The sequence below is a fragment of the Zonotrichia albicollis genome, chromosome 10, assembly GCF_047830755.1.
Source record: "Zonotrichia albicollis isolate bZonAlb1 chromosome 10, bZonAlb1.hap1, whole genome shotgun sequence".
NCBI lineage: Eukaryota > Metazoa > Chordata > Aves > Passeriformes > Passerellidae > Zonotrichia > Zonotrichia albicollis.
Window position 1 is genome coordinate 471670 of NC_133828.1, and position 25290 is coordinate 496959.

The 25290-nt window shown below is 42.2% G+C and overlaps 3 protein-coding genes and 1 long non-coding RNA gene across 16 annotated transcripts in view; 1 reads left to right on the forward strand and 3 right to left on the reverse strand.

Annotated features, from left to right (window-relative positions):
* TANC1 (tetratricopeptide repeat, ankyrin repeat and coiled-coil containing 1) overlaps positions 1-2995 on the reverse strand; it is a 52561-nt gene extending 49566 nt beyond the window's left edge. For 2 of the 3 annotated variants that reach the window (XM_074547720.1, XM_074547719.1), the window contains exon 1: positions 2596-2725. The gene's annotated coding sequence lies outside the window, so the exon portion shown is untranslated. Of the gene's footprint in view, positions 1-2595 lie in introns of all 3 variants that reach the window. The other variant, XM_074547723.1, reaches the window with a different exon arrangement.
* A 2640-nt stretch (positions 2996-5635) lies between these two features.
* On the reverse strand, positions 5636-18579 carry DAPL1 (death associated protein like 1). The gene is made up of 4 exons (XM_074547739.1): positions 18274-18579; positions 14798-14885; positions 13134-13197; positions 5636-11603 (listed from the first exon to the last, which is right to left on the reverse strand). The coding sequence occupies exons 1-4, from the start codon at positions 18317-18319 to the stop codon at positions 11484-11486; spliced, it is 318 nt and encodes a 105-aa protein (XP_074403840.1). The 5' UTR covers positions 18320-18579; the 3' UTR covers positions 5636-11483.
* Positions 18425-24630, forward strand: LOC141730399 (uncharacterized). The gene is made up of 2 exons (XR_012581851.1): positions 18425-18548; positions 22053-24630. It is a non-coding gene; the product is annotated as an uncharacterized LOC141730399 (long non-coding RNA).
* Positions 24209-25290, reverse strand: part of PKP4 (plakophilin 4) — a 62151-nt gene continuing 61069 nt past the window's right edge. For 8 of the 11 annotated variants that reach the window (XM_074547731.1, XM_074547732.1, XM_074547728.1 and 5 more), the window contains one exon: positions 24209-25106. In XM_074547731.1, the coding sequence (XP_074403832.1) occupies positions 24855-25106 (252 nt within the window). In that variant the 3' untranslated portion in view covers positions 24209-24854. The remainder of the gene's footprint in view (positions 25107-25290) is intronic. The other 3 variants (XM_074547729.1, XM_074547727.1, XM_074547726.1) reach the window with 1 other exon arrangement.

A 25290-nucleotide genomic window follows, 5' to 3' on the forward strand; every position in this document is an offset into this window, starting at 1 on the left:
TTGACTGAAGCACAAACCAAGTGAAATAGAAACTGTGCTCCAGTTCAGACTCTCCTACACTCCAGCAAGCAGGAGATGGACACCACAGGAGACTCCAAAATATCTGTGGAGAGCCCAAACACAGCACAGAGATCATCCCCTGAGCTCTACAGTTTTATACTTAGATAAATAATCTAGTCAATTAAGCATGCTGAAATACCTCTACAGAACTTCTCAAGTACAATGAATACAGAAGGATTAATTCAGTCATGCTAAACAATGAATTTTAAAAGGAAAGGATAGTAGGAGACAGCAGAGCAAACACACATATTAACATTAGACCACACAATAGATATTCTGCATTAATGAGCAACTGATCCCTTTATTTACTTCCCTTCAGGATAAGATCAGAGAGGTTAAGGCTCCACAAAAACAAACTTATTAAAAATAAATAAATAAATAAATAAAATATGCACTTATCAAACTAAAGTTAAACACAAAACCAAACGTAGTGAGGATCAGGTAATGTTTCAGAGGTTGCTTCTGGGGTTTCTTCAGTTTGGTGTTACGCTATGCCTTCAATACTCAGAGGTCAGTTTTCTAACAGTGGTGCTTCCTATACACAAACATATTGTTAAGAAATAAGACCTTACACATTTGGTAGGCCATATGCTGTGATTTTTATTTCCATTGCAGCAGCTTTGTGATAAAAAAACTCTCCAACCTCCACATCAAGTCTTGGGAGCTGAAAGCAACAAAAAGGCTTGAACTAACCCAGTTTTCTCAGACTTTCCCACACATAAAACTTAAAGCTGACCTTTATCTATTTTTCCAGAAAATATGAAGATCTAGCTCCTGACAGAGCCTGAAATACCACTTTTTAGTCAAAACAGGATCCCAACATATAAACCTCAATTTTAAAATAATGGATGTAAATTACAATTTACAGATATTTGTGGATGTCATTACAAATAACTAACAGATCAGGCTGATATTCTTACATGCACAGGAGTTTGAAAACTTGCTAAATAATCTTCCACCTTCAAAGAAAGGTTTAATCTTGATAAGGGGAAGAAGTTCAGCTAAAGAAAAACAAACACCTCTGCTAAGACTGCTCAGCTGCCTTCCAACATATAATTCAGATCACAAAGTTGCCATGGCATCAGCTTCAGGACTGTGGTCATACACACAAAATGTCTTTTTTCCTACATACTCTTATGGGAAGCTGAGCAACTCTGGCCATGAAACAAATATGTTTTGGCTCTAAAGCAGATATAATTCATCACTATTTGGACATTCCAATGGTTAGCTACACTGAGAAAGCAAGGCAACCAGAACTTCAGAGCATCCACATAAATGAAGCGCTGAATGCACTACCCAAACAGTGGCAAAAGAAGCAGTACTTATGTTTACCTTGCTCACTGGCACTATTTAATAATATATTACCATTTTTCACTTAAACAGCACTTATACAGCAGATCAGAACAAATGGGAAAGGTTCATTTTTGGCCACTGTATAATAACAGCGGAAGGAAATTTTCTACGATCTAAGGCATCACACTTATTTCCCAAATTCCCTGGTATTTTCAATTTTTAAGTATCAGGCTATTTTTAAGCAACAGTTATCAAAAATATGAAGTAACACAGGACTTTTGCATATACTGAATAATCCTGCAAAACTCTGAAGTAGGCTGGATGAGTAAAACATTTAAAATACTCCAGACCAGCGAACAAACCTCTTGCCAACTGTCTTTACACGCAGCAGTCACAGAAGCCCAAAGTAAACCTCCCACATCCTCAGCTGTTAGCTTTCCAAAGGGTGCAAAAGCAGCGGCTCGGTCAGGAGCCGCCATGCAAGGCAGAGCGGGCGAGTGGCACTGCGGCCCGCGGGGCTGCAGAGCGGGGCCCAGGGGCAGGGGATCAGAAAGCTTTAAGAAAGTCTGCTTTAAAATACACCGTTCCTATGCACTATCAGTAACTCACGTAATAAAAACTAATCAACGTATCGTTTTATCATTTTATGCGTGAGATCCCAGCAGGAACACTGATGACATCCAGGGCAGGCCCTTTTGCTCCAGCCGTCAAAACAAGGTCGCTGCCCACAGACACGCACGTGTCCCGTCCCATCCCATCCCCGCAGCCCGGCTCTGCCCGGGCGTCGTGCCTCTTCTCAGGGGCTCTTCCTCGCCTTCCAATATCGAAACCAAACACAAACACCACCAAGAAAGGAAGTTTTGAAGAAAGCAGCTTTTTTTTTTTTTCCCAGATCTTCAGTGGTAATGGCATGAAAACCGCCCCAGTCACCGAAACGTGACAGTGCGGGCCGGAGAGGCGGAAATCCCGGCCGGGCCCCGCCCGGGCAGCGCCTCCCCCGGCCCGTGCCGGCCCCGGCCACCCCGGGCCACCGAGGAGCGGCGGGCCACCCCGCCGGCCCCGGGCCGCGCCCCTCCGCGCCCTGCCCCCGGCCCCGGCCCGCGCCGGCCCGACATGCCCGCACACGCTCCTCCGCCACAAAGTTTCAGCGGCGGCTCCGCGCCCGCCGACCCCGCGCAGCCCCCGGCCCGGCGCGGCGCGGGGCGAAGAAGGGAAGGGGAGGAAGAGGCAGGGAGGTCTCACCCAGCGGCGGGCCCGGCCCCTCGCCTCGGGCTCCGCGCGCGGCCCAGCCCGGGCTCCTCCGGGCTGGGCAGGCGCGGCGGCGGGATGAGCTCACGGGAGGGGCGGCGGCAGCGCCCGCCCCCCGCGGGACGGGCTGGGGCGGAGCGGGGCCGGGCCGGAGCGCCGGGCGAGGCAGTGCCCGCTCGGCCGGGCCGCCCTTCCGCGAGCCGCGGTGCGGCTCCACCAACACCGAGCGCGCAGGGCCGGGCCCGGGCCCGCGGACCGCGCTGCTCGGAGCGCCCCACCGTCCGTGCGCTCCGCCCGGCTCAGCCCTGCTCCTGGGATCCCACTGGCGCCGCTCGGGGCTGGGGGCTCCTGCCCCGAGCCCGCACCGGAGGCCACCCACTTCCACCAAAGCAGCCTTCCGTCAGGAACACGAAAGTAATCGCGTCGGAGCTTATAAAGGCTGCACACGGCAGAAGACGAGGGGAATATAAGTAGTATAAATAATAACACCAGGTCTGGAACAGACTGCAGAGAGAGGTTATGGAGTCTCCCTCCACAGGTGCTTGTATTCAAGAACCGTCTGGACACAATCCTGTGCCATGTGCTCTGGGATGACCCTGATGGATCAGGGAGGTTGGACCATATGAACCACTGCGGTCGCTTTCAAACTGACCCATTCCGTGATTCTGTTAAGATCTGTCTGATCCAAGTTACTTTCTGAACTGGATCACACAAGGCATTTCTGACAGCCAGATTTGAAATGCCAGGTGTAGGAGGAACAAGGAGTGTGGCCCTGCCCACAACACAGAAAAAGAAACTGCGTCCTGGAAAGCAGCACCTTCAAAAGGGTATGGGGCTGCCATGGCAAAACCACATGGCATCAGCGCTGCTGCTCCAAAAGAAGCCAGTGTGTTCTTTACCTGTACAAATGAGGGATCGCAAGCACGTGTAGAGGTGGCATTACCTCTGAACAGCATTCCCAATCTATCTATCCATATCTTCCAAGATACTGAAGAATGAGAGACTGCAGAAGAAATCCACAAAACTAATCTGAAGGCTGAAGATAATGCCGGGCAGCAAGAGTATTAAAATATTTAGCTCCTCAAAAAAACATTTCAGATGGTAGCTTATGAGAAAAAACCCGAGGTGCTGGTAATTTTACTGGGGGGGCACCCATGGTAACCCCAATAAGCTGTACCAAAGTAGCCGCCAAAGAGCGTTATCTATGGCTGGGAATGTCACATGTGGAGAGATAACTGTCTTACATCAACGGCGTTAGCATTGAAGTGCCTGGTGATATTAACTATGTTAAGTATAACATAGGTTTCGCAGTGGTGATCTGCAAGCCATTGTTATGAGCACATCAATCAAAAATGTCAGCAGAAACATTCAGTAGATATGTTTTTCTCTCCCAACCTGAAGCTGCTTGCTTCTTCCACCCCAAGTGTCCAATATTGCAGCTATTCCCTGCATAGAGGCCAAAGTGCTTAGCTTTGCTACACACAACCTCTACAATTTCATATAATTAAATACAAAAGGATATCCTCCTCCCACCAGAAAGAAAAATGGAGGGAGAAACCAAAATATAAATTAATAAGGATTTGCTGTTTTCTGCACAAACTCTAATTGATTTTCATATGTAATTCATAATGACAAAGCAAATATGAATTTAGCTGCAAAATTACAGTGCCAGAATATTCTAGAACATTTTCTACACTACGCAAGCATTTCACAAGATGTCTTCCAATGTGTCTGTAAGGAGCACAAAGACAATCCATGTATGTGTTCAGAAAGAAGCAACAGGCCGATACACAAGTAGCACAATGTTCTCTGCAGAACATTGGCGATAACTGCCTTGTTTGGTGTCAGAAGAGCAGAGGAACTGGAGACAAGGCCCTCAGGGTGAGAAGAGAAACAGCAATAAGTGACATTAGTCTTCTTTCACTGTCACTTCACCAACTTGGTAGCTGAAGATTGGTTCCAAAACCAAAGGGGAGAATGCTGTATGCACCTCAGCCAGCAGCAAGTGTACAGTGTCTTTTCTCCAGTGGAGAATCACATTGTCTTCCCTACATTTTGCCGCTGTGATGAGGCCTATATCTGGAAATAAAGGAATTTTCCTTCTAAGAAGAAATGTCAAAAGTTTGGGCAGCATTTATGATTTTGTCTTTGTGTCTGAAATCTGAGACAAGAAACTGAGCTATGACTCCATTGTTGTTGGATCTATTCCTCAGCAGGTCCAGCACTAGCACTCTCTTCCTCTAGATATGAACCCAAAAGTTTTGAAATAGTACTTGCAGTCAATTGGATTTAGGTCCTGCTTCACAGGACAGCTCACAATGGATTCTGGTGCTTCCCAGTTTGTCTCAGTAGAGCAAATGCTTTTGATATCAGGAACATAAAGATTTTTGCTCCAATCAGTAGCTTCCTTCTGGGAAATATTTAGCTCACAGCTGTTCTACTTTAACTGTTCTGCCTTCTGCTCCTTCCACTCATTTGTTCAGATGATTTATCCATTCCTAGCCACTGAAATTCTTCAGCTCTTCTTTCTTCTCACAAAGGTTATGGCTCTCCTCAGTCTCACACTTCTCATGCAGGCTTCTAGCAGTTTTTTTATTTAGGAAAACAGGAATCAGATCACACTGAAATAGAATGGCAGCAGTGTTCATTGTGTTAACATATATGCTGGGAGCTAGAGAAATTCAAAATCAGACTTTTCCCCCTTTTCAGCTCAGCTTCAGTGTTATCTTAATTCATGCTTCTCATCTTAACCTACTATTCCAGTTCTTGATTTTGGAAGGTGCTTTCAAGGAAGGTAATTAGTAAATTTCAGAGGTTTCCATTCAATGTAGATGCTTTTATCCCAGCAGATTCATTCTCATGCAACATAATAATTTGGTATTAAATCCTTAATTTACTGATTTTAAGGTAGTAGATTGTCATGATTTTAAACCCACCTGGAGATGAAACACCATGCAGCTGCTGCTCCCTCAACCCACTTTCTTCACCCCCACCCCAGTGGAATGTGGAGGAGAATCAAAGTAAAACTTGCATGTTGAGATAATAACAGTTTAATAATTGAAAATAAAGTACAGTAATAATGGCAAATAATAAAAAGGGAAAAAACCAAGTGATGCACAATGGAATTGCTCACCATTGGCTGAATAATGCCAGACCCCCTGCCTCCCAAATTTAGATAGGCCCTTCTGGGTACCTCCCCCCGTTCAGAGACTGGGAATGAAATTCTATGGTGTGGAATATCCCTCTGGTCAGCTTTGGTTACCTGTCCCAGCTCTGCTCCCTCCCAGCTTCCTTTGTGAACCTCCTCACCGGCAGAGCATGACACAAAGGAAAAACCATCCCATTTGTGAGCTGTACGCCTTTTAGAACAGTATATGAACTTCAACCAGCTAAATTCCTTACAGCCTAGCTCTGCTAAGTGTTTGGACATTCTGCCATCTCCCTGTCACCGCCTTTATTGTCTTTTTTATTCATTACAATTCAAGGCATCAAAACTAATTTTAGAACCAGCAGCTAGAACTTTTGACATAATTGGAGAGCTGCTTGTGGCATATTTACAAGTACTGTCTACAGAAACCTCAACAGACTTTACTGGAGAAGAGTTCAAATGCACACACACCAGACATAAGCAACACACCTGTCACCTGTGCACAGTTTCAGCAAAATCAGTCTAAATTTGTGGTTTTGACTTGTTTTACTTTTTAAGGCTGAGATCCACAAAACAAAACAAATTAAAAGTTTTCAATTTCAGCTATTTTTTAAATAGATAACATATTTTTCATTATTTAATATTTCTTGATTGCAACATATAAAAAATATTTCAGGCTTATGCAGCTTAAGGGTAGCTCAGTTTGCTCCAACTCTCTCTTTAACTTTGAAAAAACATACTGAACATGAAAAATTTAAACTAGAAAGAATTTAATGAAGTTGTGATCAATGAAAGTAGAGAGTTGAATTTAAATTTTAATATCAATCTTCATTGTAGTGACTGTTCTATTTCAGTATATGGTAATTGCATATTTTGCAACTAAAATGATACCTATTATATAAAATATTTTTATTATAACTTAAGAAAAGTCTTAATAATTCCTTTACATAATGACAACTTCTGAATTGGTCTCCAGAAGTCAGGCCCAAATATAAAAGAAATACACTGTGTCTTGAGAGGGGTTCAGAAACTTCATCTCTCAATACATAACTGTTGACTGTGGGATGCTGCATCCAGCTTTTTAACGTTGCCTGTTCCATGGAGCAATGAATTTGCTGTGAAGTGACCACATTCAGAAACATACTATGTAGGCATCTACAAACTGAGAAAATCATACTGAATGGACTCAATACCAACACAGTCTGCACTCTTTCCTGTTCCTTGTGCTGCCTCACCTGTTCCTGACTCCAGCTGGGAACCCAGAGACTGGAGGAAGGGTGGGGAGTCTGACACCACTTTTTGCTACCATGGAATTATGGTACCATGGATACCCTTTGTATCTTCACAGCTTCTAGGTAGTCATGTCCCCCATGAAATACTAAATGAGGTTTTTATAAACTTATCTATTCTTTTTCTTTAAAACTTTTCCAGCATATTAAAATATACCTCCTTGGCAGAAACCAGCAGTATTTCTGAGGGCAGCTCAGCTGGCAGAGCTGGAACAAGCTGTAGGCATACAGCAACCTCTTGTGGCAAATCCACTACACATGTAATAATTAATAACCTTTGAAACTGCATAAGAGTCTCTTGATATGAGGTATAAACCTCTATAAAATTGCTTTAATGAACAACCGGAGAGTTGGAGAGTTTCTGTTAGCTGAACACTCAACAATACTCTGTTGTCATCTTATTGCAAAAGTTCCATACCTTTTTGGTGATTTCTCATGGTCAGCTCCTCACAGCACTGACTCCTTCTTCACAGCACAGCCAACAAACTCCAGCTCTCCTCTCAACCAGCTAACCCACTCTTTTGTAGCACTCATGCTTATTGGACACAGCTGCAGCCTATTAAGGGCAGGCTTGTTCCTAATCTTTGGTGATTAGTACAGCTGCAGCTCCTCAGGGGTGAGATTACCTTCTGCACTACCTTTATTTTCTTACATTCTATCCCCCCACAATACTCAGACTTCAGAGCTGTAGTAGTTCTCCTCTTCAGTTCTGGAATTAATTAAACATTGGTAGCCCATTATAAATGCAGTATCGGACCAAAAATTCTGCCAATAATAGAATCTAGAAGTTTTTCATTAAAATTGAGCAAGAGTGGCATAATGGCCACAAGTAGAATCTGTGGCCATGTATGACAAGAACCATAAACATACTATAAAAATATACATTCCTCCAGCCGTCTGACGAGCTGGCTGTCCTGTGCAGGCCGAGGAGGAAAGGGCAGCGAGAAGGTGCAAGGAGGGAAGAGGAGGAATGACAACATGTGAAAACAAGGACAAGATTCTCCAAAACAAGAGTTGCCTTCCTGGGAACATGCTGTGGGAAATGCACCCAACAGGAACAATACTAGTATGGCAGGTGAGACTGATTAGACCACTGAATTTGGGTTGGGTTTTTTTTTTTTTTTTTTACATTGTAGAAAAAAAAGTCTTCTATCCTGGAATTAAAGGCAAACTCAGGAAATTATCTGACTTATGTATGCATCACTTACCAGGACTTTTGGGGCTGATATGGCAGGCAGAGGTTACTGTATTAGAAATTATTTGCAGATTTATGCATACCACTTAGAGAGGAACAGGCTGAACAAGTACATCCTGGAACGCACAAAGGCTCTGAACAACAGCTAGTATTTGTTTATTAAAATTAAGTCTTGTGCTGTAGCTCTGTTTTATTGCAACTTCCCAGTCTCACCATGTGTCATTTCTTTGCCATTTCATGTGTTGCAGTTTCACACAAAATTGAGGAATGCCTTCATCTCAATTCGGGCCTTGGTCTGTTCCCGGACCAGCATATCGGGTAGCTCCTGCTAGACCAGTGACAAGCTGCACAGTCCTGAATTCCCAAGCAGCTCTGTCCAGCACCACCCCACCTAGGAGCACTAAGTACTTAGGGGTAGAGTCTCTTCCCTGCCCCAGAGGAAACTCTCCCTGCAGAGAAGTCCAACAGATCATGTGTGTCTCAGGCCATCAAACAGCACATGTGACATTACCAAGCTGACAAAGACAATGAATCAACCAACTTGTACTGAAATCTCTTTTCACAGCTTTCATTGTCCCTTGGCTTCCCATCTCTGTAAGGTGTTTTGAGGGCCACAGCTAATAACAACTGCATATTAACCAACATTGTGTCCTCCTATATGGTGAAACAAAGATCAGGAGTAGAAACACTTTCCTGAAATCATGTCATTCTCACTGAATGCCTACACTGTTTGAAATAGTCCATGAAAATCCTGAAAACAGTCTTCCTGCAGAGGTTTGATTTTTCTAGCAAATCTACTGCATTTGTTCTTTATGTGCTGAATTTGGTGGCAATTCATATTTAAATAATGAAAGCTACGTATTACAGCTTGAACTAAATAAAACAAACTCCTTGCAACAGAAGGCACAACAGCCTCATCACAGTATCATCAATGATGGTGCAAACACAAACAGGACACCACCTGACTGAGCAGGACATGGAACAGAACACTTGCCAGGATTTCCTGATCTGCAAGATTCATCTTCTAGCAGAAGAGGAGATTGCACCTGCTCTACATTTGGCAAACCCACAAAACAAAGTTTATCAAAACTAGCCCTCCTAGGTTCTTGTCTGGACCTGTTTTAATACGTGAAGGTTTTACCCAGGCAGCAGCTGGAAGATCCTTTCCATGCCAGCCTGCTCTCTGGCAGGCCATGGGGCACTCCCTGAGCACCCTGCAGCCGTGTTCCACGCAGAGGGAGCCCCGGTGCTGCTGCAGGGCGCACCTGCATCTGCTGGGCTGGGTGGGCTGATGCAGCTCAGACACGTGCGCTGAGCCCATGCTGCAGAACTCCTGTCTGCACACAGACATGGCCTTGCCAGAAACCCGAGTTACTCAATGTACTTAATTCATCTCTGTGGGACTGCACTTGCCAAGTGTGCACTGCACAGAGCAGTGCCTAGGGCTTTCTGACAGAACTGTTCCATCCTTAGCAATGCCTGTATGACTGCCTGATTTGTGCCACAAAGGGATTTACTACAGTTCCCTTCTACACCAAGCACATCCCTCCTCCCTGAACGTACTGCCTTAAACAGTTAAATAACATTCATACAAAGCGATGTTTATAAAGGCCTGAAGAATCAGACCCCTACAACTTTTCCCTAGTTATTGATTTTCTTCAGAAACAAAAACCATAAAGATTAGAATTCTAAAGATTTTACAAACATTCTTTGTATAGGGAGCATGTACTGGCCATCAATACATTGGAGTGCACTGTGCTAATTTTGGCTTTGAGAGCATGGACAGTCATTTGACACATGGACAGCTTTGACTCAAGTCCTGTTTGTTCACTGACATTCATATCAGTATTCACTGCCCTAGAGCCAGCCTGGGGAACAGAAGTGTGCTGTAAACAATAGAAAAGCAGACTGGTTTCCAAATCCCATACCTACAACTTCAACATCCATAAAGTACATTGCTGCTGTTGTCCAGGAAAACACTGATAGTATTTCACAAGCGGCTATCAGTCAGTTATGGAACCAGAGATAAAAAACAGTTGTCTTCAAAGGAGAAGCAGTATTTTAATTTTTCCTATTTATTCAAGCTGTAACCATAATATTTATTGCACATGCTACTTATCACCACCTCCTGTGATCATAATTTAATCCTTCATCAACACAAGGGTATTTACATTTGATGGGTGGATGAAAAGATGCAGACATTAGTGTCAAATGGCAACACTAGCTCTGGGTAACCTTCCCAGGATCCCTTCATTTTAGAGGGAGTATCTCATATATTTGCAATAGCTTTCCACTGCAGTCATGTGGAAAGTGCACTTTGAAAAGAATCCTCATTGACTGTATAACCATTTTTTGAGTGTCACCTTTCACATTAAGCATGAAGTTAAGTATACAATTTTAGTGTACAATTTCACTACTCTGGTTATGCATGGAGCTGAAGCATATTTAGAACATGGGTAGGATTAGGATAGGTATAGTTGGGTTCCTCTCTTGAAAGAAACAACCCAAGAAAAAATTCAGATATGCTGCAAAATGATGGATGGATCTACACATGGGAAAGCTACTCAGACTTCAATGTTTCATAGTACAACAGAATCAAGTGCAAAAGGCTCAAATTTTTTTGCCATCAAAAGGTGGGATTGTTGGTATAATATTACTCTGGTTAAACCTGTTTTTGTTATATGACTTTGGGACCATCATAATGTGGGACTAACATTTAAACTCAAAACAATTACATCTGCCCCAGTCAAAGAGGATGAGAAAATTCAATCCCCACAAATTTTTGAAATTAGACCATGTGATCAAAAATGCAGATCAGCAACAAATGTTGTTTAATCCACCTTGGTTTCTTAAATGTATAGAACTAGTAATGCAGATTAATATTTCTACACTTAAACCAATGTGGTCACCATCCTTAAGTGCTTCCCCTGCAAGACAGCTTGGCTACATGGGCAAAACACCACAAGGAATAAGAAGATTTGTGACTGGAACCACAGGGAGTTTTAAGTGAAACTTAGACTTTTTGGCATTGAGTAATTACTACATACCACTAACACCAGGTTAGAAAGAAGCCATGATATTGTAATAAATCCTGAGTACATTTAGTAACTCTTCTCATATTTTATTGTCAGTAACAGAAACACAGCAAGATACAAGGCACACAACTTTTGAGCACTTCACCACAGTGTGCTACGTGCCATATAGAATCGAAACTCACTTTTAAGTAAACATAAGTGTTTTACTGATTATCTTAACATTTCCGTGGCTGTTGAATAATGTAAATTCTTTTAGGCAGTATGAACTTCTCCAAGGTAGGTTGTGGCTTTTGGTGAGCCACTTGTAATGTTGCTGCATGGATTTTGTGGCTCATCTGTAACATTAAAGGGGGGAGAAAAAAGTTGTGATAGAATACAGATTTTCAGCTATTCTCTTTCTAAATTTTATCCTATTAAAGTAGTTTAAAAGGAGCAGTAAAACCTAAACCCACAAAAAGTTCAAGTGATCAATACACAGAACTCATGGTAACTTGGTATATTTAGTTATAATTTCTGTTTTCAAAGTCATATTAGTCTGACTACCTTTAGGGAATTTTTGATTTTTTTTCTTCCCTTGTTTAGTAGCTCATAGAATGAGCTTCCAAGATAAAGAAAACACAGCAAATAATCAGTATGTCAGAGTTCAACAGTAAGTTGAATCAAATTCTTATTTTCCCAGGTTCAAAATCATAATTATTACAGTAACTAACTATCACATTCTAAAGTAGCAAGGAGGTTTCATATACAAGATTGTGGAAACCAGGAGGAGAAGGAAATGGTGGGTCAGAACAGAGGGGATGAGGACAGGTGGAAGAGAAGGAGGATGAGTTGTATCTGTTCTTCATTAAAAAGTCTAAACAAAAATTCAAGATTTACAGGCTAAATCTATTAATACAACTGTTGATAAAAGGCTTGTTTTGAAATTATGCAACTGATGTTTTCCTGAGCTCTAGGGATGAGGAACTCTTGTATGCTTCAGAGTCTGAACATTGCAATCGTATAACAAAGAGATGACAGCTGTCAGATCTTCACATTACTATGCAAACCAAAGAGCTGCTTGTGAAATCAGCTCTTCCAAAGGGCAGGTGTAAGTCTGCACCAACAGCCTAATACGGAGCTGTAAGCATGTGATAAACAGAACAGGACAGGAGCTGTAAGCATGTGACAAACAGAAGGGTCTATCAGCAGCTGTGGGATACAAGATTTTACAGGATCCCATAGTATTCCTAGGGGAGAAGTCAAAAGGTGCTTGACTGAGTGATTTCAGGCCTCAGCTGAAGCAGCAGCAGGACATGCTGTGGCTGTTGTCTCGGGGATCATTCCCAGAGCAGGACACTGGATCACCATCCTGGTGTCCCCTGCACCTGCCAGTCACGCCACCCACCTCCCTCAAGCAGCTCTGATTTCTGCTGGACCCCTACAGAAGCTGAAGTGATTTCCACGGTGGGATAAAGCACTGAAGACAAGGTTTTGCTCTGCACTGTAATCCCCTGTAATCCCAGCTTGGCCAGACACTTAGATGCCACTGGTAATTCTCCCCTGTATTTCACTAGAGCTAGTGCCCTATGCCCCGTTACCAGCAGGACACAGCTGCCTGGCTGTGCTTCTCTGCACAGGTGAGCAGAACTACCCAGGGCACGTTGCAGTAACCAGGAGTGCAATCAGTAAGGAGAGAAGCCCAGGTACTTTTTAGCCATCTAGCAGCTCAGCCACACAACCACTACAGAAATAGGTTATCCCAAGAACATTTAGTGCCAGATGAAACACCTGCAACTACCAGACACCAGTTTAAGGAAATTTCGCTTTTTAGTATTTTTTTCCTGTTTAGATTTATAAAGAAACCCTGACTTTTCTTTCAGACTTACTTTGTTCAGTGCTTCTGCTACCAAGACTCCCATGTTCTGAGGTTTTGTAAAACTGACAATAGCACTGTAAAGCAGAAAAAAAATATTTAGCATTTCCATCTCACAAAAACACACAAGCATTTGTCACTTTCATTTTCCAGACTTAATACAAAACATTTTGCAATATAAATCTAGGATTTGGAGCTAAATCTTTTCATCACGTTAAAAACTATGTCATATCAAAAAAGGCATGCTGTTTCAGAATGGAACAGCAGAAAATCTATGACAGGCTCATATTTTTATTCAGATATACAAGCAACTCTATATGAAATATCCTTGAATACCTCAAAAGGAATTTTTTTTATACACTGTGAAATAACTTCTCAGAAGCTGAGCAGTTATATCCTAATCCACAAAACATTTTCTTGATTCCAATCTAGACCCATGAAAAAAAATTACCCTCTGCTTTTGGAGAGTGTTTCCTTTCACAGCAACTATTTGTCAGGCAAGAACTTTTTTTTCCACAAGATTACCCTATTAACTTCTCCACATTCCAATGAATATGTTACCATGTTATTATTCCATGTTACCAATATTCCACACATAAACAAATCTGTGGATATGAAACTATTTACTTCAGCAACTTCAGATGGTACATTCTTCTGACGGTACCATTATATCCACTGACACATCTGTAGCTTAAAATGGAGTAGGGAAAAATCATTATTAAACCCCAAATACCATAAATGTGACTCTTGAAAAAGCAGATATTGCTTAAATTAATGATTCTGTGGATTAGGCAAGGCATTTCCGACTGACATTTCAATTCAGCAGTGGACAGTTTGCTACACTGACAAATATGTTATTTAAGATCTGTTTATACCATTAGGTAACTATGTCTATGGAGAAGACAGCTGCAAAATTACACCCAGACAATTGGCAACAAGTGAAAATAAAAAGCTTCTAATCCCAGAAGAAAACAACAAAAAAAAAAAATCAAAAATTTCAGGAACATTACAAGTCATTCAAATTTTACTGTCATATCCTTGTTTTGGTTAACTTAACTTTTTGTTAAGTGACATTTAAGAAAAGTGCAGGTATTTAGGAAAAATGTTCAGTCTTTGAAAAAGCTGCAAGAAAATACTTGTTTTAATGATCACATCAACTGGTGGCTGTTATTTTAATCAAAATAGAAGTATGTCTTCATTTTTAGGGCAAAACAGCTTGGTTAACCTTATAAAGTAGCAAAACAGCAAAAGCCAAATTAGATCTTAGATTGAAATAGGGGGTATAGCCTATACAGGAGATAAGACTCTTCCTCAGGGGAGTTGATGTGGGTTTAATTTCCTTGAGAATGTGAACAGCCTAAAGTTCATTCCTATTTCACTGGAAACTGTTTGACCATTCCTTTATTAGGCACAGGTATGCAATACATTGTTTTAGTTTCTGGTCCATAAAACATGACAATAGATTGCGAGGCACTATCCTTGGGTTTTGAAGTTGTTGGGTTTTGGGGTTTTTTAAGTCAATACTTATTTCAATATCAGTATTACTTTATCTACAAATTTTACAAGATAATTTAAGAACTAAACTCTTGCAGAATAAGAGTTTTCTTTGTTTTCAAGGATCATTACCTATGAACTTGAGCTACAGGACAGGGGGGAACAGGCCCTGCATTGTAATACCTTGACTTTTCTTTTCCTGGAAGTTTAGCATTTTTCTCAACAGGTCCATTTTCTTGCTTTTTAGACACTCTCATACCTCCAGCTTTAACTGCAAGAAGAAAGTGAAATGTAAGTAAAAATACCTAGAGAACTACATACCACATTACATACACAAGAAGAGAATAATTTTACCCAGGATAACCATTAACCAGAAATCATCTTTCAGTATTTTGCTCCATGCTTTGCTTGTACACACACTTACACAGGAGTAGCCAAAGAGATACAGCAAAGGCTTCAAAATTCTGTGTCACAGCAGACTCAAATCAACTTCCAGATACCATAAATCAGGAAATCAAGAGTGGTTTCAGGCACCACTAAATGTATTAAACCTCAACACCTTACTATGTTATTATGCATTCTTCCCCAGAAACTATTACATCTCTGATTTGTATTTTAAAAACAAAAAAGAAAAACGAACACCATCTGAACACTTTCAGGTTTTTGAACAATGTGACTTACAGCAATAAGGGCTTCATGATCAGTTCAGGATATCCCAGAATAAATTTAATAATGCAGATAACAACCAGATGCATACTCATCTTGTACTTGTGTTCCAACATGTTTAATTATATTTTATTAACATATCTGCCAATCACAAAACCAATTAGTACTAATTAAGCTACAGGCAACCTAACAACAACAATTTAAGTTCTGAGGCATATCTGAAAATTGAATTCTGAGCAAAGAACACATAAAGTTGTCTAAAAGATTCTCTTGAAAGAAATACTTTCTCCCTCTTCAGGAGAGCATTTTAAGTTTTAAAACTGTAAGTAAGAAAGAAAAACCTTAGTGTTCTTTTCTCATCCTATTTAGCAGGTTGCTTCGCCTCTCAGCAAGACTCCTATTCTGATAGTGAACAATCAAGGCTAGAGTTTTAATTTGAGGGAAGGAGAAAGTAGGGAAAGGTTTCTAGAATTACTTAACCAGCAAGCATGAGAAATGCATTTGTATCCATCTGTAACTAATGCCCGTTTTCTACCAAATCTGACTCCTGACCATGTATTTCCTGGTTGCAGGTTTAATTTTAGAAACAAAAATTCTCCCTCAGTCATGTCCACGGCAGCTTTATAAGATCAGAGTTATGCTATAGCTAGACTTGGCTTTTCTCTCTTCCTAAAATGACATACATACAGTTAATTATACTGCTGCATAAGCAGCAAATTCTTTGCCCAGCCATCTTACAGCTGCAAATACACTGGAGACCTAGACTGAACCTCGTCCTTCTGGCAGCCTAACTGCAAAATTAAAAGTATCTGAAATGGAAATTTCAACCGTTTGTTTCCAAGTATCTACCAGCAAAGAGAACTGAGACTCTAAATACCCTCAGCTTACAAGGTGTGAAACTCTTCCTTGTCTTTGAGGCGTCTTCAAACTGAAATGACAAAGCATGCTAAAAAAAAACCCAAACCAAACAACCACAAACCAAATATCAACAACAAACCAGACCACACACAAAAAAAGCACCCTGGCATCTTTCAAGATCTCAGAAATCTTCTCAACATAATTTCTCTTTTTATATAAATTCATCCAGAACACAACACAGGTTATCCCAAGTGTTCTCCCACACACTGATAGGCTCTTGTCTTTTTAGGAACCAGTCAAACCACAAACAGGAAAACCACTAAAATTTTGGAATTAGGTAAAAAAAAATGTAGCTGAACCTAGATCTGCAGCTTTTGGTTTGGGACCTTCCCTCAAATGCAGGATTGGCAATTTCTAGATACAAGCATTGTTTTTAGTTTTAATTTAGCAGGGCAAGGAGATCCAGACAGAAGCAGACATTTTAACACTATGAGGCTTTACACAAAACACAAGGGGAGCTAGACAAGGAGGAGAGAAATACCCAGCGTGGGAAGAGATACTGAAACATGGACAGTCTGGAATTATGTCTATTACCACTAGGCCCACAAAACAATGTTATCTATAGTGATTAAACATAACCCGTGTTCCTTTCCATCTCTGCGCTGACTTGGAACTAGCCACTAGGAACAGCTGTCCCACCTGGTCACACACACCCATGGTGGGGGAAGAGTTAAACATAGATGCATCTGGGATGCACCACAAAGCTGTTTTGAAATTTGCTTTCCAAAGCAATAGAGAGGTATGGCAAACTTTTAATACAGAGTTCAATTTTGTGATTTTATAAGTGACCTGTTAGCCATGTAATCCAACAGCTAAGGGACAAAATCTTCACTGATTTCCATTTTTAAAAGACCATGCATTTTTAAAATAAAACAAGAAAGTACGGAGGTACACTCCTTTTTATGCTCCCCTCTCAAAAAGCAAAAAAAAACCCCACAAAAAACTAACCAACAGCAACGAAATAACATAAAAACAAACTTGGCTGAACGCTGGTGAAAATAAACCACTTATTCTGCTACCTCCACCCCTCGGCCAAGCTAGTCCCCACTGCAGTCACACATAAGCTTCACCAAGACTTGCTTGGAGACTTGCAAGTCTACAAGTTGCAGAATACTATCATGCAAGTTCAGAAAGACCAGTACCTGCTGCAGGTCACTGACTGCAGCAGTTTAAAGCCCCTTTCAGGTACAGCTCAACTGTCCCTGCCACACACACTGAAGTCCAGGAATGGACTAGAGACAGGATGAAAAATTTATTTGCATCCCAAATTCATGTAAAAGTATGCTAAAAAACCCTCCAAACAAAAATATTTCCAAGAAAACAAGACCATTCAATGGGGTACAGGGAGACAGACAAGTATGTGCTCCTCAGGCACTAACTGCTCCTAATAAACCGAGGGGAAGTCCCAAGTAGTTTAAAGCCTTGTAGTGACGGTTCCTCAAGTATCAAAGGCTGAGCCTGCAGTGGCTGTCCCTGCAGTGACTATCTCCCAGCTCCAAAGGCTGAGCCTGCAGCATCTCTGCGTGTGCCCCCGAACAGGCACACAGGGACGCTGCTCACTCACGGGTGTGGCATGGCCCAGGAGCTGCTCACATTGTATGCATTTACACGCTCCCCTAACAAACACAGGCGCTACTACACTCGCCACTACGTCCTTAAAATCGCAATACTACATCCTTAGAGCCGCCACACAGACAGAGCGGCGGCTGGAACAGCACGCTCGAAGGCTTCCTCACAGAGCCATCTATCTCGGGGGCGGGGGGGCCTTGGTGGAGGGGAAGTAAGTTCTTCACCTTACTACAGGAGGCGGGGGATACGGCTGCAACATTAAACACGGACACCCATTTCTCTCGCTACACCTCAATAACGCCCGAACACCGAGCGGCGCCAGCCGCACACCCGCCGACCGAGCGCACCCGTGATGGGGCGGTGCGGGACCTGCGGGGAAGAGCGGGCCGCGCACCATAGACTCGCCTCCCCAATTCCCGGTCCTCTCCGCGGAGCAGCTGCATCTGTGTGGGACAGTGCGGCGGCAGAGCCCCCCACACCGCGCCCGGAGCGGCCCCGGCCCCTACCTGCGGGAGGGCGGCGGCCCGGCGGGACACTCTTCCTCAGCGCCATGGCGGAACCGGGAGCGCCGGGAACCAAGCGGGGCAGGCCAGGGCAGGACCACGAAACCGCGCACCGACCCGAGCGGCAGCGCCTTCGGCGGTTCGGAGCGCGCGGGGCGGGGCGGGGCGGGGCGGGGTCCTGAGAGCGGGGAGCGGTGTGAGGGGCGGTACGAAGCCGATAGTCAGGGGCGGGAAGCGCTCTGAAGGGAGGTGTGAGAGACGGAGCGGTGTGAGGGCAGGTGAGAGAGGAGAGGAGGGGCGTGAGGGCGGTGTGAGGGGCGGTGAGAGAGGCGGGGAGCGGCGTGAGGGCGGTGTGAGGGCAGGTGAGAGAGGCGGGGAGCGGCGTGAGGGCGGTGTGAGGGGCGGTGTGAGAGGTGGGGAACGGCGTGAGGGCAGGTGAGAGAGGCGGGGAGCGGCGTGAGGGACGGCGTGAGGGCAGGTGAGAGAGGCGGGGAGCGGCGTGAGGGCGGTGTGAGGGGCGGTGTGAGAGGTGGGGAACGGCGTGAGGGCAGGTGAGAAAGCCGGGGAGCGGTGTGAGGGAGCGGCATGAGGGGCGGGACTTTTAAAAACGTTGCTAAAGAGTCAAAGAACTTGATTTAGTGAGGTAAATCTCACCCGCTTCAATCAGTAGTATCTGCTTGAGACAAGCAAAACATTGTCATTCATATGCCCTCTTTTAAAAAATCCATGACCTTAACAAACATTGAAGTTTTGCGCAACATATTAGAAACACAAAACCAGAAAGTAGATACAGGTAATCTGGAATTATTTGCTGTATAAACTCCTCAACATTTTCATTTTCGGTATTTAAAGTGACCAAAAAAAAAAAAAAAAGCCAAAAGAAAAGGAAGGAATTATCTTTTAATGTTTACCATCTATGTTGTAAATTATATTGCGGATGAAGAAATCTTCATCACAAGAGTTGTCAGTTAGTTGTCCGTTTCTTGAAGCTGTCAGTGGCTATGAGATTTTGTATTACTAGCCCGGTAACCGCCGGGTCTCCAGAGGGATGTGGCGGGTGCCGGGCAGGTGTGAGGCGGAAGGCGCATCAGTCCCACGGCGTTCTCACAGCGTTCCGAGGGGATGTGCGTGCCCCGGGGAGAGAGCGCCGCCGGCACTGGCCCTTGCTGCGCTCGGCTGTGCCGCGCTCGGCTTTGAGGCGCTCGGCTGTGCCGCGCTCGGCTTTGCTGCGCTCGGCGGCTGCAGGCGGCGGCTGCGGGCGCGCTGCTCGCCCCGCCGAGGGAGGGCGGCCGTGCCCGTACTGCCGCGGGCTGGGCTGAGCTGCAGGCAGCTGCTGCAACCATCACGCATAATGTCAAAAAGATTTTCCTAGACGGCTGTAAACATGTCCTGCTTTGCTGTGCTAAAGCACTTCATCACAAAAATTTGCTCTTTTAGGGATTCTGAAAGCAAAACAAGAAAGAAGAAAAAAAATTGTTAAGTCTCATGATTTATTTGGAATTGTCTTATTATTGGATGTCAATGATTAAAAAAAAGGACAGAGGGAATGTAAAAATAGGATGTGTTTAAGTCAAATCTAAAGAAAGGGGAAATGAAGTAAAAAAAAATGGAAGAGAAAATAGACTAAGAAACCAGTAGGTATTTATAGCACAACAACCACCTTATGAGTGACTACTGTTGGCTTGGATCTTTAAAGCAGAAAAAATTAAAGGACATCCAGTCTAAACTAGATCTCTCTGATATTTAATTCTGTATGTATGAGGCAGGAAATAGTTTTGAAATGCAGCAATTTCCTCCCTAGAAAAGCAACTTACTTTGCAAATATTAAAGTTGATAGTGCTGCAAATCTCTGCCCATAAGCATTTAGCCTGAAGTGGACAATGGCAATTTTGATTGGGAAAATAAATTCTTTCAGGTAAAATGATCTGCAGGAGAGAGAACAAAAGAACTCTGCTCTGAAGTACTTGGCCAGGAGTACAAGGGGTTTTGATATTCATGTTTCTCTGCCTCAGCAGAGAAATACTGATTTTTTCAGTTTGTTTACCTGAGCTGTTTGTTACTGCACAGATTGGAGAGGTGAAATTTCATTACTTATCACATAAGGCAGTCATGTAGTGCAGCTTTGGTGCGCTGCCTAAAGCATTAATAATGATAAGGTTTAGTGCCATTGTACATCTGTTCTAGGAATTCTTGGGACAAGCATGGGAACTTGGTTTAAATAAGAAATTTTAAGTTCATGTTGACTTCCTACCATATTAAATATAATATGCCATTTCTTTTTTTCTTTTTCTTCCACCCTCTTTACTTAATTTCCTTTGTCACTTGGTATATCTTTAAATCAGAAGCTGTTGTGAAGTGAAACCAAATTTATATAGTACTTTTTGTTGCATGTTATTCTTGACAGGCAGCCCTTGGCATGACCTCAACAATGCCACTGTGCCAGCTTGGATTTGTAAACCTGATTTTATGTAATGATTTCATTTATTTAGACTTTTTACCTGTTGGAAATTGTTAGACTGGTTTGTCTGGGTGAGAAGAATTAGCAAGAGAATAATCCTTCTGTGGCCGTGGGATAGTGCAGTTGAAATCTCTTGCTTTTCCTGCCATCCTCAGTCCCATTTCCTAATCACAGAAATACCAAACTTCAGAGATGTTCATCTGATGCTGGAGATAGATTTTAATGATAGTAATTTGTAAATGAATTAAAAATGAGTTTATATTGTAATGGTTCTGTATATTTTCAGAATGTGTTTTTTTTTCCTAACAGAGGCAGATGTGGGAAAGCCTGGGGACAGACACAGAATTTTAACTGTGATAAAGAGACAACAGTCTTTTAAATTTTCCTGAGTGGTGCTCTCAGCATCTCTCAAATTCCTGGAAATTTCTCCTTTAATATCTATGTTCTACAGGCAGGTTATTAGTCGATTGAAAAGTTTGAAAAGTCACTTGGCAGGAACAAAAATCACTATGTTCCCAAAGCAGACTGTCTGTTCTAATCCAACTAACAGCTATTAGCATAATTATACCCCAGTGTCTTGGGATGACAACCAGACATCCCCACATCTAAAACAAGCACTTAGCATGCAGACATGTGGAATACCTTCCTCATGTGTCATATTTTAAATCACACCTCTCTGTTGTTAAGATCTATTGCTCGGTCATGACTCTGCAGTATTTTTCCTTCTCTGTCTTATTCCCAGTATTGCTTGTTTTCAAATGTCAGAATTACTAAGTTGTGGCTACTGATACAAACTGATACTGGTTTTAAATCTGGCAGCTGAATGGTGAAATACCACTGCTGCTTTCTTAAAGTCAGTAACAGGTAGGCAATACCTTTTTCAGATGAGTCAATATAGCTGGTTTTAGATGCTCCAGGACCCAATGGAGACAACAAATATTCTGGGGCAGGTATATAGCACTTCTTTGTTTTGTTTTGTTTTTTGTTTATCATGCTTTAATTTCCCCCACTCTTGGTTTTATTTTCTGTTCAGCACAAAGTTAATAATATTAAATAGTTAAAAAGTTAATAATATTAACTTTTAAAAATATTAATTTAAAACTTTTAATTAATTTTAAACTTTTTAAAATATAAATTTAATAAAAGTTAATAATATTAGAGAGGTCATTTGTGTTAAGTGTCTAAAGCAAGGAGAAGTAAAGGCAGATGTTTTCAGTGGGGTTTGTACTGATATAATTTTTCACTAGTGCATGTAGTATATATTTGATAAAATCTGGAGGATATGTCTGGCTTCACATCTGTAAAGCTTGCCTGTTTCTTGTAGGAAACCTGACAAGTTCAGGCCTTGGTTCTGATCTGGATGCTGGTTGTTTCTCAGACCATAGGAGAAAAAGAAGTCTCCAGGCTGGAAGGTAAAGGGCAACATCATTAAGCAGAGGAGGCTAATTTTAATCATTGATATTTTTTTTTTCTTTTCCCCACAGAAGGACTAAAAAGATATACCTTTGTCATCATGTTTTATCCACCTAAATGCCCATGTTTAAAAAGTATTACTGGGCAGTGGAATAAGTGAGTGAATTCTAAAGAATTAGGTTGCAACACACGGACAGAGGCCTTTGGAATTTCATCTTAATGGAGATCAGTTTCTTCTCAGAGTGCGATTGCTTTTTGCCAATGAATAGGCAGATAGTTCATTCCACAATCTTTGACTTTGAGAGCTAGCTGTAAATTAGCACGTTACATAGCCTGCTACTTGTCTTGTTCTTTTACACACGATTCATATAACGTGGGACAGAGCAGAAGGCGATGTTTCATACAAGAGACCGGTATGTGTAACAGTATTTACTAGTGCCTGGGGTGCCCTGAAGCAGTAAGGAGATATGGTGCCTGATATCATTGGCCTGCTCTAGGACTAGCACTGGTCAGTGAACCAGCTGAACCTGCCAAGCTGATCCAGCCCTTTGGATGGCTGCAGAAGTGCTACTGCTGCAGTCTGCCCAAGGGACCCCTGCTTTGTTTTACACAGCACTATCATTTTCTACTGGCGTCACAATGAGTCTACTATGGCTGCACACTAAATCGTGCGATGTAATTACCAACTCTACTCTGAACTAAATGCCATTAACCAAGCCAAATAAATATTACTTTTTTTTTGATGGGATAAAAACCTTAATAAGAGCAGAAAGAAAACTCAGTATTTTTTGAAAATGCATGCATTTTAAACTAGCGAATGCCCTATAAGTTGTATCCATCTCAATACAAAATATTTAGAATCTCTAACAAAGTACTGATGTCTTTGGATAACAGACCTCATGAATATTACGTTGATGCTAATTGTGAGCAAATGAAGAACCATTCTGCTGATTTCTGCCTTCCAGGCAGACAGTCACCTAGCCCCACTCCATTGCAGTGTTTGGAGAGGTTTCCAAGTGGAGCAGGCAGCACTGAGTCCCACCCTCACCTCTACCTGATGGCCACAAATGAATCCCTGCACTGTGTTGGGAAATGACCAATCTTCCAGCACATCTCTGTGACAGCTTTCCCCTTGTGCCTGCTGTTGTTGACAGCTACAGGAATCTACTTGTAGCTACAAAGTCATGTTTGCCTTGTTTTTCAAAAAGATTATTCATGTTTACGTTACCTTTTGTGTTAGTCTTAGATACAGTAACTGAAATGAAGAATGCATGCTTGAGCCCTGTCCTCGGCTGAGATGGATTCTCTTCAGTCTGTTAACTGTGATGGAAAAAATCATTAGCCTTTTCCCAGTGCTCTGCCATCCTTCTTCAGAAGACTGGAAACCCTGAAAACCCAAGGAAAATGCAGTGATGTGGAGCAATAATGCTGGTTACAGACAGATTATTTTAGTTTCTTAAAATAATCAAACATATGTATTGGAAAGAAATCCAAGCAGACTGTAGTCAGAATGGAGACCATCATTTCTAGGACAGCAAGGTGACCTCAATTTCCTTCAGAGAGCAAGAGGAGGGGTAGAGGAGTGATGGAAAGAAGGCAGGCTAGAGTTCTGAAGTATCTTGGATTGCCAATACCAAAAGTAAAAACAGAAGTCTGAGGAATCTTGGTAGGAAGGTGCTGGATTTAGCACTTTGGGCCACCAGCCTGACACATTCAGGACATTTCCACTGGAGAGAGCTGGGAAAATGGCCCAAATGTTTTGATATGTTTAACCTGCTTAAGAACATGCAATTAGACTTAATTTTCATGGTATTTGTTTCTGAATATCACACAGAGAAAATAATAAGAAAAAAATGAACAGGGAACAGCTTTCCATGGATGAGACTTCCATATTTATTGTTATTCCATGTGCATAGAAAATGGCAGTGAAGTTCCTTATGAAATAGGCAGGGAATGGGAGAGATATGGATATACTGGACTAGACTTTGTGCTTCAAAATTACACTATTCATTTTTTAAAATTTGGGCTCTTTTCTTTTAGAATTCACAAGAATTGAATTGGTTTCAATTCTTGGTTTTGGGTTTTGTCTTTTTTTTTTTTTTTTGTGCATGATATTTCAAATTCCTTTTCCAATGACACACTGCATTACAAATGGATGGCACTTGAGACCAATGTGGCATTTCCATATTTACACCAACAAAGAAATTTACATGACGCAGTAGCATACAATCCTGACATTCAGTAATAGCAATAAAACAAGGGCAGCCATTGGATTTTTTCTGTACAAACTATCAGAACAAGACTTTTATTCACATTAAAAAAATCGGCTTTAATTTGCTCTGACCTACACTTTCCAAATTCATCATACTCAATTCTCAAACCCTTCATCACATCGCCCACACCCTCACCAGACTACAGGAGCTACAAGTAATGATACCTAACACTTAAGCAGAGCAAAACCATCCCTGCCAGCTTTTTCTCCTGACAATTCCTCACTCAAAAAAACCCCAAAAAAACAAAAACAAACAAAAAACAACCCCAAAACCAAAACCAAGCCACCCCCCCCCAAAAAAAAAAAAAAAAAAAAACCAAAACACCAATCATCCTTTTTCCTGCTTTTCTTTCACTTTCATATTTCTTAACCAAAACAACACGGGGCCATTCCAGTCCTTCTCAAGCCAGACAAGAAGCACGCTGGGTTTTTCTCTCTGTGCTACACCCAGGAGTCAGGAGAGCCCGGGTACTGTTCTGCTCGGTAAGAGGATCGTCTGGTGGAATAAAAGTCTACATAATTGGTGGTTGATTTCAGTCCATACTGTGTTGTGTAATCTGAAGTAGCAGGAAAGTGAACTCGATCGTCAAAGTAAGGGTCCTCGTAGCTGTGTGGGGACTGCAGGTACAACCGATAGGCATCGTAGTTTTTCCTGGTGGTATCTTCTTGGCTGTAGTACAATTGCTGATGCTGCTGGTAAAATGATATCAAAATAAGCTTTCAAAAATATAATTAGCAGAGAAAATACTTCACCCAAGTGCAGCTCTACCCATGACAGTAATGTAGGTTCCAAACCTCCATGAAATATACCCAGGGAAATGAACTGTGTCTCCTCCTACATCACTTGAAGGGAGTAACCCCAAAAGTGCACAATTTT

Bases quoted from the DNA above. Each gene is read 5' to 3' on its own strand.
- DAPL1 (XM_074547739.1), bottom strand. From the start codon at position 18,319: ATGGCGCTGAGGAAGAGTGTCCCGCCGGGCCGCCGCCCTCCCGCAG. The intron at 13,198-14,797 runs GTATTACAATGC...TCTGCTTTACAG, and splicing joins CCAGGAAAAGAAAAGTCAAG to TGCTATTGTCAGTTTTACAA. The intron at 11,604-13,133 runs GTAAGTCTGAAA...TTAATGTTACAG, and splicing joins TAGCAGAAGCACTGAACAAA to ATGAGCCACAAAATCCATGC.